The sequence below is a fragment of the Carcharhinus amblyrhynchos genome, chromosome 14 (genome assembly GCF_965287045.1).
Source record: "Carcharhinus amblyrhynchos chromosome 14, sCarAmb.v2.hapA, whole genome shotgun sequence".
In the NCBI taxonomy this organism is placed as follows: domain Eukaryota; kingdom Metazoa; phylum Chordata; class Chondrichthyes; order Carcharhiniformes; family Carcharhinidae; genus Carcharhinus; species Carcharhinus amblyrhynchos.
In genome coordinates, this window is record NC_137337.1 from 4,936,830 (window position 1) to 4,951,466 (window position 14,637).

The 14,637-nt window shown below is 40.4% G+C and overlaps 1 protein-coding gene across 1 annotated transcript in view; it reads left to right on the plus strand.

Moving 5' to 3' along the window:
- Window positions 1–12,853, plus strand: part of LOC145352340 (uncharacterized) — a 31,636-nt gene extending 18,783 nt beyond the window's left edge. The window contains exons 7-13 of the mRNA XM_080202096.1: window positions 428–513; window positions 1,599–1,793; window positions 3,647–3,742; window positions 4,603–4,746; window positions 7,027–7,131; window positions 8,452–8,537; window positions 12,310–12,853. Coding sequence (XP_080058222.1) covers window positions 428–513; window positions 1,599–1,793; window positions 3,647–3,742; window positions 4,603–4,746; window positions 7,027–7,131; window positions 8,452–8,537; window positions 12,310–12,853 — 1,256 coding nt within the window. The remainder of the gene's footprint in view (window positions 1–427; window positions 514–1,598; window positions 1,794–3,646; window positions 3,743–4,602; window positions 4,747–7,026; window positions 7,132–8,451; window positions 8,538–12,309) is intronic.
- The last annotated feature ends 1,784 nt before the right edge of the window (window positions 12,854–14,637 follow it).

A 14,637-nucleotide genomic window follows, 5' to 3' on the forward strand; every position in this document is an offset into this window, starting at 1 on the left:
CACACTCAGTCAAATACTGCCTGGATGTCAAGGACAGCCACTACCACTTCACCTCTTGAGTTCAGCAATTTTGTCCTTGTTTTGACCAAGGCTGTAATGAAGTCAGGAGTTGAGTTGCCTCAGTGGAATCCAAACTGGGTGTCAGTGAGCACATTATCGCTGAGAAGCTAAGACTGCTGAAAATCGTAAGATAACATAGAATTATTGTGAATTATTAAAATATATTAAATGTGCTGCTTCATGTAGATACTGGTACCAGAAAAGACACAATGCCACTTTGATATCACATTGGATTTCATACTGATATTGGAATTCATCAGTCTGCTTTGGTCTAACTGGTACTTTTAATCGTAATTGTTAACAGTGGTTACAATTTAAATGGAGTGTTTGAAGTGCTTTAATATCATTTCTCTTTCTTTGCTTGAAGCAACCAATGAAAGTTTGGAAATACTGAATCTACGATGGAACCAAATCCAAACAGAGGGTGCAGTGGCTTTGAGTGCAGGGTTACGGGTGAGAACATACACTTGATGCCAATGTTTACTTTTCTCCCCTCTTTCTTCTTCTGAAGACAGAGTACCTCGTGTTGAAGTACAGTTCCACTGCCTCAGGCAGGTCTGCAATATGTCAGCCTACAGTGGCTGTACCTGTTTCCAGATATAAAGGGACTAATAGGAATCTAATAATGTACCATGCAAGAAACTCCTGGGATCGGTAGAAACAACTGTTTCACACCTCAGCTGATATTGACCTAAATGAAAAGTAAAATCGCACGAGGTGGGAAAACCAGCATAGCATCTCTTTATTTGTGAATGCATTGCCTGAAGGGAGAGCGGAAACAGGTGCAGTAATAACTTTCAAAAGGGAATTTATATACTTGGAAATATTTGCAGAGGGTAGTGGAACTAAATGAATAGCTCCTTTGAAGAGTTAGCACAGACATGATCCTTCTGTGCTGTTAGATTGTACGATTCTATGCATGAAGGTGAAAAGAAAACTAAAGGGTGTATTTCAGTAGAATGATTCACTGTATTGGATGGGAGAAAATAAAAGTTAAAGTTTATTTATTTGTCACAAGTAAGGCTTACATTAACACTGCAATGAAGTTACTGTGAAATTCCCCTAGTCACCACACTCCAGCACCTTTTCAGATCAATGCACCTAGCCAGCACATCTTTCAGAATGTGGGAGGAAACCAGAACACCCAGAGGAAACCCATGCAGACACAGGGAGAACGTGCAGATTCCATACAGACAGTGACCCAAGCCAGGGATTGAATCCAGGTCTCCGGTGCTGTGAGGCAGCAGTACTAACCACTGTGCTACCGTGCCACCCATAGTCCTAGAATGTTGTTTTGCCTTCTCTCATTGAACAGAAAGGAAAAATACAGATTTTCCATCTCTGCCTATACTTCTCAACTTCATGGATAATTAATCATGGCCTAAAGACTCAGGGAAAAACAACTCTACTGCTGGTGATAGCTGACAGTGGTCTTTAGTTGTATTTATAGCTTCACTGGAGTAATGTTGTTGATGTTACAGACTGACTAAATATAGTCTGTCATTTTCATTCAGTCACAGCTTGTCTTCTTTTTTTAGATGAACGTCACCCTGAAGGTCCTTGATGTTTCTTATAATGGGTTTGGAAATGAAGGAGTGCTCGCCTTGGGAGAGACTCTGAAATTCAATAACACCCTGCTCACACTCAAACTTGACACCAACCACATCAACAACGAGGGGGTCAACATGTTGTGTAAAGGGCTGGACATTAATGATAATGTTAATATCTTGTGTGTACGTTTTGTTTTGAGTAATGTGGTTGCAAGTTAGTAAGGTCAAAAACAATGTAACAACAACTTGTATTTATGTAGAACCTTTAACATGTCAAAGTGACCCACAGTGCTTCATAGGAGGCACTATCAGATTTGACACAAAGACATGTCAGGTGACCAAAGCCTGATTAAAGATTGTTTTTAAAGAATGTCTTGAAGGAAAATAGAGAGATGGTGGAACAGAGAGGACTGGGGAGGGAATTTTTGTGTTCAAGACCTTGGTCACCAATGGAGGAGAGAAGGCTGGTGGAATTTGTGAACATTTCACGCTCAAAGAGAAATGTAGGCAGAGGGCTGGGTGGCTCAGGGAGTTCCTGAATTGAAATCTTGCTTGGGCTGATGCAATGAAAACCTCTCTCACTGGTTCTAGGATCTGCCATGAATTCAGTTTGAAATACTCACACTTTAGCTGCTGGCGATGGGTTCATCACAGATAATTCAGCATTGTTATCAGTCTCACGGCCAGCAGGATGTTATCTATCCTGATGAAACCATGTGCACACTCTGCCTGCTTCTATCTGGGAAGAGAAAATGTTATGAATCCTCTCTTTGCCCCCATTATATCAATGAGTTTTCTCATACAAAGAGTGTATGATGAACTATGAGATATTGGAAATGTTGCCTGCTGTAATCTGGAAGGAACCTACAGGGAAGAGGTTCATGGCTATTGTCAACTTTAGAGCCATTGGCAATGCTGTACTCATTCTGCTCTGAGGTTGCATGTCTGCCTACAAAAGCTAGTAGACTTGACTGAGCTCCTTCTAGTAGAAACACACTGCTCTTGGCTGAGGGTGAGTTGGGAATTGCTCCATTAGCATCCTGAATGAATATGGCCTGCCTCTGAGAGTCCATCTCCCCCTTCTCTTTCTTCCCTCAGTTTCTCCTCCTCTGGTCATTCGCCTTGTCATGCTGCAGGCCAAGGGCAAATAGAAACTACAGCAATTATGACTGGAACAGCTGATCTAAGCAGAATTCTTGAAGTGAAAGCCTAGACCACACATGCCACACTATCTGTGTAAATTTTACCAACTTTAAGTAACTATGTAAATCTTCATGAATTTCTAAATCAGAAATAGCTCATAAAAATTTACCAGCAACTCACCTGAATGTTAAATAGTGTTGGTGGGAATTTCTTGATGCTGCTGAATCCAGGTTCAGATTTACGAGGTTAAAAGAAGTTGTTAGCTGGAACATCAAACATTGCTGGAGAAAATGCAAAAAACATTTTTTAAATGACATTGGACCTGAGAGAGCATGAAATAACAATGCCTCATATCCTTTAAAAAGTACCTGGATGAGCACTTGGCATGTTGTAACGTTCAAGGCTATGGGCCAAGTGCAGGTAAATGGGATTATGTGGGGGGTCAGATATTTCTCACCTGTTAGTGCAGACTCGATGGGCTGAAGGGCCTCTTCTGCCCTGTATCATTCAATGAGCTGAACAAACTGGAGCTCTTGCCTCTGAAAAAGAGTCATGATGTGGATATGCTGGCGTTGGACTGGGGTAAACACAGTAAAAAGTCTGACACAGTAAAATGTCAGACTTTTTACTCTGAAAAAGAGAACAGAGATGATTTGATTATTTCTTGAATTACTTGATCGAGCAGATACAGAGATATTTAGACTGGTGGGGAGTCCAAAACTAGGGTCCATAAATATAAGATAGTCATTGGTAAATTTAAAGTCCCTAAAGAACATTATTTACTATCTATGACAATCACTTTGTTTGTTTTCATGTTAATATAAAGGTGCACTAAACTGAACAGTCAGTCATAATTTAACCACCATTTGATTAATCTTATTTTCCTATTTCAGCTGTCCAATAATCCTATAACAGTGGATGGTGCATTGCGTCTTTTAGAGGTTGTGCGGAAGAATGAAAAATCAAATTTGGAAAAGATCAGCATCGAAGTAAGCCTTATTCTTTGTTTACATGATTTGGGACAGTATTGGATAAAAGCTGGAATGCCCAAACTAGTATGATATACGGTTCACATACTGAGGTGATTGGCTTTTTCATATTACTGTCCATCAATTTGGATTGCCTGCTCACAACAAATACAGGAAAACCAGGCAGTGGAGGAGTGCATGCAACAAGGGAGTCTGATTGATGTTCAGTGGAAGTTAGAAGGAAGTAAATAGTTATAATATAGAATATGGATGTAGGCTGCAGGAAACAAAAAGGAGGGCAACTGGCATTGGTGCAGTGTGTGATAGAAATGAGGAACAATCAAAGAATCAAAAGTAAAGTTTAAAGTTTATTTATTAGTGTCACAAGTAGGCTTACATCAACACTGCAATGAAGTTACTGTGAAATTCTCCTTGTCATCACCACACTCCGGCGCCTGGGTTCACTGAGCGAGAAATTAGCATGGCCAATGCAATCAATTAGATCACGGAGTGTATAGTGAATGGGATTGAGCATCAATCCCCGGATTGAGGAAATAAATAGTCTACATCTAGTACCGGTGCATCTACATCTGGAGTTCTGAGTACAATTCTGCTCACAACCAAAGAAATCCAGATATTTCAGACAATGCAGAAAAGGACAACCCAACAAAAAATACATCAATGCTGGAAATGCACTTGCAGGTTAGGCAATGTCAGTGAGGAGCAGATATTACCTTCCCAATCAATGACCTTTCATCATACCTAGCTTAAATCAACAGAGGAATGAAGAGACTCAACATAATCGAGGGGTAAAAAATACAGCACATGTCTTTTGGAATTATTTGTGGCCAATGAACTACAGAAACATTCATTGTTTGCAGAATGTATTGGTGAATGAAACCTTCATGGAGTTACTGAGGAACATCACTCAAGACCATCCAGAGTTCCAATTTGAAACTAAAGGAATTGGAGGATCCAATGTTGGGAGCCTACCACGTCGACCTGATCCAATGAAAGTGATCCAGGTAAGAAGAGCCTAGCAATGTAGATCCTTATTAAGTACATTCAATGAAGGGAGTCCGATTCAGCTAAACAAAAACTTGCATATATCTGAAGACTCCGACTTTCACATCCTCAGGATGTGCCAAAGTGCTTCACATTCAATAATGTTATTTTTCAAGTGTGCTCACTGTTGTCTTGGTAGACAAAGATGGCAGACAAACCCAATTGTACCCAATACACTGCACTGAGCAACTAATCTGTTCGGTGATGTTGGTTGAGGAATTCTTTGTACTTTTTTAAATAAATTGTCATTGGATCTTTAGCATCCACTGGGATAGGCAGATAGAGCATTAATTTATTGTTTCACCTGAAAATGCCACCTCTAACCATACTGCATTCCCCCTGTACTGTCTGGAGTGTCAGCAGAGATGTGCTCAAGATGGGGACTGGGAATTGAATTGATAATTTTCTAATTCATGAGGAAGTTGTACCAATGAGCAAATAAGCAGGGAATTCCAGAGCTAAGGCCTAAGCACCTGAAAGTACTGTCACCGACACTGGATCAATTAAAACCAGGATGCACGAGAGGGTGGAAATAGAAGGGGTGAATTATGAGGTGGAATATTTCCTATTTGGCTAAAATCGGAAAATTTGGACACCAATCCCTTCAGTTGTAATTCTAAATCAGTAATCATCAATTCTTCCTTCACCCCATTCTCACCAAACAACCAAACTTTCCTCTGGCCCTGGTGTTAACTGACATTGTAAGTAATTTCCACTCCTCCGGCTTCATCACATTTCATAAACATTTGCACCTGTAACATGGTAGGATGTCCCAAAGTGAGTCACTAGAGCATCGACAACTAAATATTTGAATCTTTGGAATGGTAGGGATTTGACGAGGCTGCACATCTCTGCTGACTCTGACAAGCACACTGCCATTTTGCGCTCTAATGAACATTGACTGACAGCGGGCAGGACTTTCTTCCTCACTTGGGTGGAATTCCCACTTTGGAGAACTGCTGGCAATAAAGGGATGGAAATTTTCTTTCGTTCTAAGAGTGCTATCTGCAATTATCTCAGTGAATCTAACATTGCATAACTGCACCTGACTGAGCTGTGATTGGGTCAGAATAAGGGGGCTTTACTGTGCCACCGATTGTGCTATATCTAACTTGGCAGTATTTGATGCTGATAGTGGAAACTATCATTTTCATTACCCAACATTATTATCTCCCACCTTGATACAACAGCCAGTGTACATGTAGTCATTTGGTAGTATGAGCTTGGGTATTGCTGAAGATACAAATGGAGACAATGCTTTCTTCAATCAGAGTCCACTTGCCAATGAATCAACACTGTTTACTCATACAGCACAAAGTTGTTTCCCTTCACACTGGTGTCCACACATTTGCCCTTGTGATGATACAGTGCCTTCAAGAAATGCATTTATATCATGTTTCTTGTAAGGACTATGTTTAAAATTCAGCTCTGTTTTACACAGTGCCAATTTGTTTGGGCATCAGGCAGCTTTCATGTTGAGAATGCAGGCTGATGAGTGATTTTAGCTAGGGACATGTTTGTGTTCGTCAGAGTTAATGCATTTTTGTTTATTTCGGTTTTCTCATGGGGTTTCAGAGGAGGATTTTCATTAGATTGATTGACAGAGTCATGTGCCTACAGGGAAAAGCAGGCAGTTACCAGTGGGTTCTGAAAAAGCAAGAGATGTCTCTCTCTCTTTCTCTGGAAGCTACTGTTTAGGACCTGCTACAATATCTCTCTCTCTCTCCAGAGGTGTTCTGGAGGTTTGAGGACTGGCAGCCCAAGTACAAGCATGTAAGCTTGTATGTCGCTCACTGATTTTAAAGAGGAGTTTAAGTATATGAGAGGAACACTGGTTGAATTGGAACTAAGAGAGATAGATTAACAGTTAAAAACTACATCTTGTCATGTTCAAATATTGTTCAATTGGTAAATGTTAAGCTAATTTTTTTTATATAGTTAAGCTGTATTGTTAAATAACGTTTTGTTTGATAAAAGCTTCCGACTGAATCACACCTGGGGTGAAACATCTGATCCTCACACTAATGTCAAAATAGAAGTATTGGGGTCTAGTCGGACTTCATAATATAGTTTGGGATTTGTGATCCATCCTGATCAGTGCAAGACAAAAAGCTTTGAAAATATGTATTTTTTCAGCAAAGCTGGTGTGTTAAATCCTTCAAGAAAGAAGCAAAGAGAAAGAAAAAGCTACTAAATAGTCTAACATTGTTCTTGACCGCTATTCAATTGTTTGCAAACAGAATTACCTCGACAAGCGCAAACTCCGACTCTCCGATTTCTTCCGAAACATGGACAAAGTTGGAAATATGAGTGTGCCTGTCTCTGACTTCAAGAAAGCATTACAGGTTTGGGGTGATTCTCACATAAATGAACTGCTGAAAATGTTTGAACTTCTGAAAATGTACACATCCTAAGAACCAAAAAAAAAATTACATTCAGAATTACAATTTGGAAAGCCAACACTATGGAATTGTAGGTGTGGTCATTTTAATATTGATTTATATACTGTGGTGCTGTGAAATAAATTATAAATACAAGTAAAAGCAGCTACTTTAAAATTAGAGCCATGAAACTGAGCGGTGATGTCAGGAAGCACTTCTTCAGCATAAGATGTAAAGGGAATCTGGAACTCTCTCCTTTCAATAGGTTATGGGAAGAAAGCAGGATTACGCTATTGAGTTGGATGATCAGCCATGATCTTGCTCCTATCTTCTATGAGAAGACTGGGTCGGTCAGTTGAAAAATTCAAACTATGATTCAAAGATTTTTTGTCAGACAAGTTTAGTGAAGGTTTTTTTTATTCATTCATGGGATGTGGTCATTGCTGGCTGGCCAAACATTGCCCATCCCTAACTTTCCTTGAGAAGGTGGTGGTGAGTTGCCTTATTAAACTTCTCCAGTCTAACTGGTGTATGTACACCCAAAACAGAGCCAAAATGTGCAAATGGAGTTAACGATATAGATCAGCCGTGGCTAAATGAATTGTGGAGCAGATCCAAGTGGCTAAATGGTTTACTCTTTTGTTTAATGTATATTCATTCATATGATGAAGTCAATGCTGGCATTTATTGTTCCATTCCTAATTGCCCTTGAGAAGCTGGTGGTACCCATTTCCATGAACCACTTAGTTCATGTAGTGATGGTGTGTTACCAAGTCAGGTTGGTATGTGCGACGTGGAGGGGAAATTGCAAGTGGTGGTATTCCCATGCACCTGTTGTCCTTGTATTTCTAGATGGTAAATGGCATGGTTTGGCATGAGCTGTTGAGAAGTTTTGCTGATTTGCTGCTGTGTACCTATGCAGCTATGTTGCAGCTGTGATGGGGGAATGAATATTTAAGCTGGTTGGGATGTAGATTAAGTGAGCTGCTTTGTCCTGGATGGCATTGAGCTTCTTGAGTGTTGGTGGATCTTCCTCCTTTAGGCATTCCAAAGCAACAGGATATCATATTAAATTTGTTTTGGTTTTTTTCCCTGCCTACTCCACATAAACTGCATCAAGAGTAGAGAACACAACTATTGGCTCACTAGGAGGGAAAGTGCCAATGTGGGCTAATTGCACTAAAATCCCCATTTCTCTGTAACCTCTTCTATAGAAATATATCAATAATGACAATGTATTTTTCAGTGTCTCCCATTCCTTTGTTATTAATCTTATTCCATCAGCAATTCAACATCCCACTGGATCTCGTCCAGGTTCAGGAACTACTCAGCAAACTTGACAGGGACAACACTGGTGCAATTGACTACAGGTAAGGAATTTCAGGATGAATAAGGTCTGATAGTGTGGTTATAATACTGGACTATTAGTCAACACATTGGAATACGTCTAGATTGGATGAAAATATTCCTAAAGGATATCAGTGAACCTGCTGGCTTTTTCTAACAATCCCGCAGTTTCAGAATCACCATTACTGAGACCATCTTTTTGTTCTATATTTACTCAATTAACTAAATTTAAATTCCCCATTTAGACAGAATTTTGATCTACAAGGGCATTAAATGTTTTGGGGGGCTCTGGTGGGGGCAAACAGGAATGAGAATTTAAGGCCCCAGTTAGATCAGCCATGATCCTAGCAAGTTCAATGGGCCAAATGGCCTATTCTTGGTCCTATTTCTTTTGATCTGTTTGTGGGATTTGAACTTATATCACTAGATAATCAGTGCAAGCCTCTGAAGTGGACTAACAAACCACTTAACTATATTCGAGAAGATGAGCTACCTTCTTAAAGGCAATTAGGGATGGGCAATAAATACTGGCCTTGTTGGTGTTGCGTGGATCCCTTTAATAAATTTTTGATGGATTGTGTTTAGAACAGACTTCCTTTCCAACAGTAAGAACATACTGGAGGTCAGATACACACTCCTTGAGTGAGGGATTAAATAACTAGTTACATTTGTCCATTCCCACTGCAAGACAACACATTTTTTATTATTTTTAAAGGAAAAGATCAACAACAGTTCAATTTTTTTCACTCATTTTGAGTTTTATTTTGATGTTCACAGTAGAGTCAGAGAGGTTGTTCAGCTGTAAAAACTGATAACTGTTCAACCAACTTGTCGCTCTCTCTCTCTCAGAAGGGGATGAATTTGCTCTTTAAGACAATCATTCTGGGACCATGGGCATTGCCAGCGAGAACAACATTTATTGCTCATCTCTAGTTGACTTTCAGATGGGGTTGGGTCTTCCCCCTGAACTGCTGCCATCGGTGTGGTGAAAGTACACATTCAGTTTAGTTAGGGAATTCCAGGGTTTTGACACAGCAACAATGAAGAAACAGTAACTTGAATCCAAACTAAGATGGTGGGCGGGATTTTCTGACTGCACTCACCCCAAGACCAGAAAATCTGCCCAATTTTAGCAGACCTTTGCATGGTCCGTGTCCCACTCGCTACAATTCCCATGGTGAGTGGGATGGGAAAATTCCACCCAGTGCGTGACTTGGAGGGAAATTTGTTTTAGTCAGGGCAGGTACATTTTTGGAGATGGATAGAAGGAAATGTGGACAATTTCAACTGCATCTGAATGCAGAGGCATTGAATGAAGGCCAGCCAACAGTAAAAATAAAAGGGAAATTATCCTTTAATGGAGCCATGAGGAGTTCCCAAGGGATGTAATAATTCTCATTCACCAGTTAAGCGAAAGACAACAACATGTTTATTTTGGGGTAAAGGCTATACAGATGTTTGCAGCCTTGTAGCTGCAGCCAGTTCCCGAGATGTTTCTGGGACAGAAATCTCTGCTTGCTAGGGTGAATTCCCAACCTAGTCTCTCATTGGTTTCCTGGGTTAGGTTACCTTTAAAAGGAATAATTACTGCAGGAGATGAATGCATTGTTCTGTTAGAACATGTATTTACACAATGCCATTTGTAATCTCAGGAGCTCTCTCCATGTCAATGAGGCACTTTTGTACTGCAATTTTTGTTATAAAACAGTAAACAATGAAAAAAATTGTATTTGGCAAGATCTCAAAAACAGCAATTCAATAAATTAACATATGTTAGTGATGTGGATTGTGGGATAAATATTGGTCAGGATGCTGGGTGGACTTGTCTTTTCTTTTTCAAATTACACAAAATACATCCAGCTGAAAGGACAGACAAGGATTCCATTTAACATCTCACCAGAAAGAAAACCTCAAAAAGATCAACTGAGATGATATGCTGAAGGTGTGGACAGAGGGACTGATGTGTGTATGACATTCTAATTTACAGGAGCCATTGCTACTATTGAGCCAAGGCTGACATAAAGCAGAATATTCTTGGTTCAGTCCATGCTGGGGAAGGTCTTGGAGGAAATTAAATGTAGCATCAATGTGCTACTGACAGGAAACGTCTCCCAGGTTCCCTGGTTTTGGATTCGGTTTAGCTGTCATGAAATGATTTTTTTTCATGGAAGGATGAACAACTGGGCTAAACTGTCTTCTCCTTACCTTGCGACAGTCATGGTGAAGTAGCCTTCTGACACAAATCATCTGGGGCCAACCATGAAGAATGATCATTTGAAAGAGGTGGAAACAATAGCCAGGATTTTACAGGCCCTCCTATCCAGCTAGATATTACTGTCCCACTGAAGTAAAAGGCAATTAAATGGCCCGTGGCATCCCACTTCCCAGTTCTTAGTTTGTAGCTCTATAGGTTGCAACACTTCATATTTGTTTCTGCAGAGAAATGCTTGTCGCAATGGAACTATGTACCAGTTTGCTTTCAGGGGAGGAGGGAAGGCATACACATTGGCAAAAACAGAACTTAAGAAATGCGTACCAGGAAAATGAGGGATTAAGTCTAATTTTAGGTTTCACCCTGATACTTCATGACTGAAACATTGGGATTTGTTTCATGATCTGTAAACGTTAATAAAACTATGCAGGTAGCTATCTGTTTTAAGAGTAAGCTTACAAAACACATTCCACGTCTACTCATGAACGGTAAGCAGATTTTAAAAGAGAGAAACTGATATACCTGATTCCCTAGTACCCCAACTACCTGTTACACACTAAACTATTTTTATCTCTTTTCAAAATAGCTTCACACTGCCTCAGGAACCATAGAGTTTGATAAATCAGGTGACATGTACCAGAGGGTAAAAGTCAACTAGAGAGCAAAAAAAAGGAGAGAGAAGATGAGGCTAACTACAGAAACACTGTATGTTATGTTACCCTTTCCATGGCATTTTTTTGTTCTATTTAAAAAGAAACATTAAAGTAAGTTATTCATTTCAAATTTTGTTTTAAAAGGGATGTGTATTCTACAGAATTTGTGCATAATCTTACACATTCTGAATGTGGGAACAAATGAAAATACAAGCCTGCGTAAAGATTGCATTCCAACCAGCCATCCCCAAAAAAAACTACAATTTCCCACTTCTTCAAATACATCTTTTTAAAATTACATTGTATTTTCTTGCATAAAATGCATACTTTTTGGAGGCAAAGAAAAGCAATCTTAATGGGGGAAATAAATAGCTTAGGGACAAACTAGTTATTCTTTCCCTGCGGAAAGGGTTCAGGTTTGAAATGGAGATGAAGATGCAGCGTACACATACAAAGTTGGTACTGACTTAAAATATGACCAATTATGTGCCTTGTCATGCTGAAATGACTCAGAGACAAGCGAGATCCAAAGGAAAATGTTAAAATTTAAGTTGTACGAATTTAAATATAGCCCCCTAATAAAGACGCTTCTGGATAATCCCTGTATCTCCATCCCCGCAGTCAGCTATTCTCTCAATGGCCAACTGCCTTGGATGCATGTACCTGTGCCATGAGAATTAAGAGATATTGTCCTCACCTCTCCAATGTTGGAGGTATCCAATCATGGAGGTTCAGAGTGAGCACTTTACGTAATTTGCAGCAAGGTATTCCCCCTCACTCCTGCTGTAGAATTTCAAACAGTTATATATGATTGTGCTCTGTTTTAAACAAAAACATATAATAATTCATGTTTTTGGTCTCATGTTTTATGTTCTTCCTCCTTATCTATTTGGACCCTTTCTCCCTTCATCCCAATTCTGAGCTGAACAGGAATCTTGTTGACACCAGGAATCAGATGATCAGAGATCAACGGGAGCAACTCCACAAGGAGGAAACACGCCAGAGGAAAGAGAAACAAAAGACTCAGAGGGTGTTGAAAACACTCAAGAGTGCGATGAAGGCCATTAATCCGCAAAGTTCGATCATTATCTTACCCAGTCAGGTCAAGCTCCCGGACATTCAACCACTCAAATCCTTCAGTTTCCAGCACTCAGCTGGCACATCACTGAGCTCATGGCATCACATGGGAATGACAATCAGCAGTCGGTACTCGGTGCCAATCCTGAGCAGTATACAGATGCACCGCCCATTTAGCCATTCCAACAAAGGCCCCTTTGTCTCCAGTGCCAGGTTGAGTGCTGCCATCCAGATGCACTCAGTCTCACAACCTGACTTGTTGCCTGAATCATGTGTACATTCTCTGTCATTCCCAAGTCTGACCTCCAATCTGGATGGAGACCCTGTCACAAAGTCTAGGCCTGCTACTTCATTTCGCACAGTGCAAGCAGCAACTTCTGACCACAAGCAAAACTAGGTGAAAACTCAGACATGATGCAGTCAATGAAATCTTTGTCTTTTCATGGGATTTTACTGGCCTGCGTAAATTAATTTGAGACAATCACCTCCCTGTTAATCATCTCCCAATAATCACTTCCTATCAGTTACTTCTAATCAATTATCTCCCAGCAGCCATTTCCTATCAGTTGTTTCCCCTTGGTCACTGCCTGCTAACCACCTTCTATATTACAATGGCAAATCAAGAAACATTAAAAAACAAATTCTTGCCAACTTTCCTCCACTCTCCTCTTTTGAAGACATGGGCCGGAATTCTTTGACCTTGTGTGCAGCTGGGATTCTCCAGTTCCGCACTGCTGTAAATTCAGATTTGGCTGAGAACCAAGTTGTCCGTTCTCACTGGCAGTGGTAGGGGGCATATGGCATCGGTGAATTACGCCATGGATGTTGCTATGGTGTGGTTCCACAGACACCATTTGTTGTTCAGAAACTAACCATTATTTGTGTATCAGTCTTTATAATGACTAAAGCATGATTTCCTCATTGCCATTTTTATTTCCCTTTCCGTTGTCAAGGATATTGACACCACTAGGATATAGACAAAATCAACACTATCCAGGAATGAACACTGGCATAGTTGTGGTGTGAATTCATTCATAATCCACAGAGTAATTACCAGCTGATCAAATTATTTCTGATGTTTTTTCACGCATTCTTTTGTGACACATACCTTAATGTAATTAACAAAAGAACAAGTGGAGAAATGAGATTTTATTTTCTTACACGAACGTATCATGGTCTGAGATGTCCTTCCAGAAGAGGCGGTGGTAAAAGATTCAATAATAATATTAAAAAGAAAATTCTCTAAATATTTCAGGGGAAAAAATTGCAAGGCATTGGGAGAAAAGAAGGGGAGGGGGATCAACTGGATGGCTCTATCAAAGAGCCAACATGCGGACGATGGGCTGAATGGCATCTTTCTGTGTTGTATCATGACTTTCATAGCTGTCTTGTTGGACTTGTTGTCATGCCTTGAAAAGTGAAATGGAAAGTGTTGTGAAGTTATCATTACATCGCTAAGCAAGTTCATCATTAAAATAAAAACTCAGTATTAATTTGCATGAAAATGAATAGTGTGTCACTGCAACACAGAGACAGTCAACTTAACATCAGCAGGTCTGGCAGCATCTACAAGGAGAGAAAAAAGAGCTGACATTTTGAGTCCAGACAGCCCTTTGAAAGTGGGAGATATTGATATACGAGACATCTACCAATATCCATTACAAGCCCACTGACTCCCATAGCTATCCGACTACAGCTCTTCACACCCTATATCCTGTAACGACTCCATCTCTTTCTCTCAGCTCTTTCGCCTCTGCCACATTTGTTCCGATGATGCCACATTCCAAAGTGGTGTTTCTAATGTAGGCTCCTTCTTCCTCAACTGTGGTTTTCCACCTACAGTTGTTCACAGGGCCCTCCACAGCAATGAGGTCCATCTCCCGCACCATGACTCTCACCCAGATCCCTTCCTCCCAGAACAAAGATAGAATCCCCTTGTTCTGACATTTCACCCCATCAGCCTCCACATGCAAAGCATAATCCTTCGGCATTTTCGCCAGCTCCAGCGTGATGCCACTACCAAACACATCTTCCCTTCATTCCCTCTGTCAGCATTCTGCAGGGACCGTTCCCTCCAGAATAACTTTGTCCACACCTCCACTCTACCCAACACACTCCCATCACCCATGGCACCTTCTCATGCAATCGCAGAAGGTGCAATACCTGCCCCTTAACCTCTTC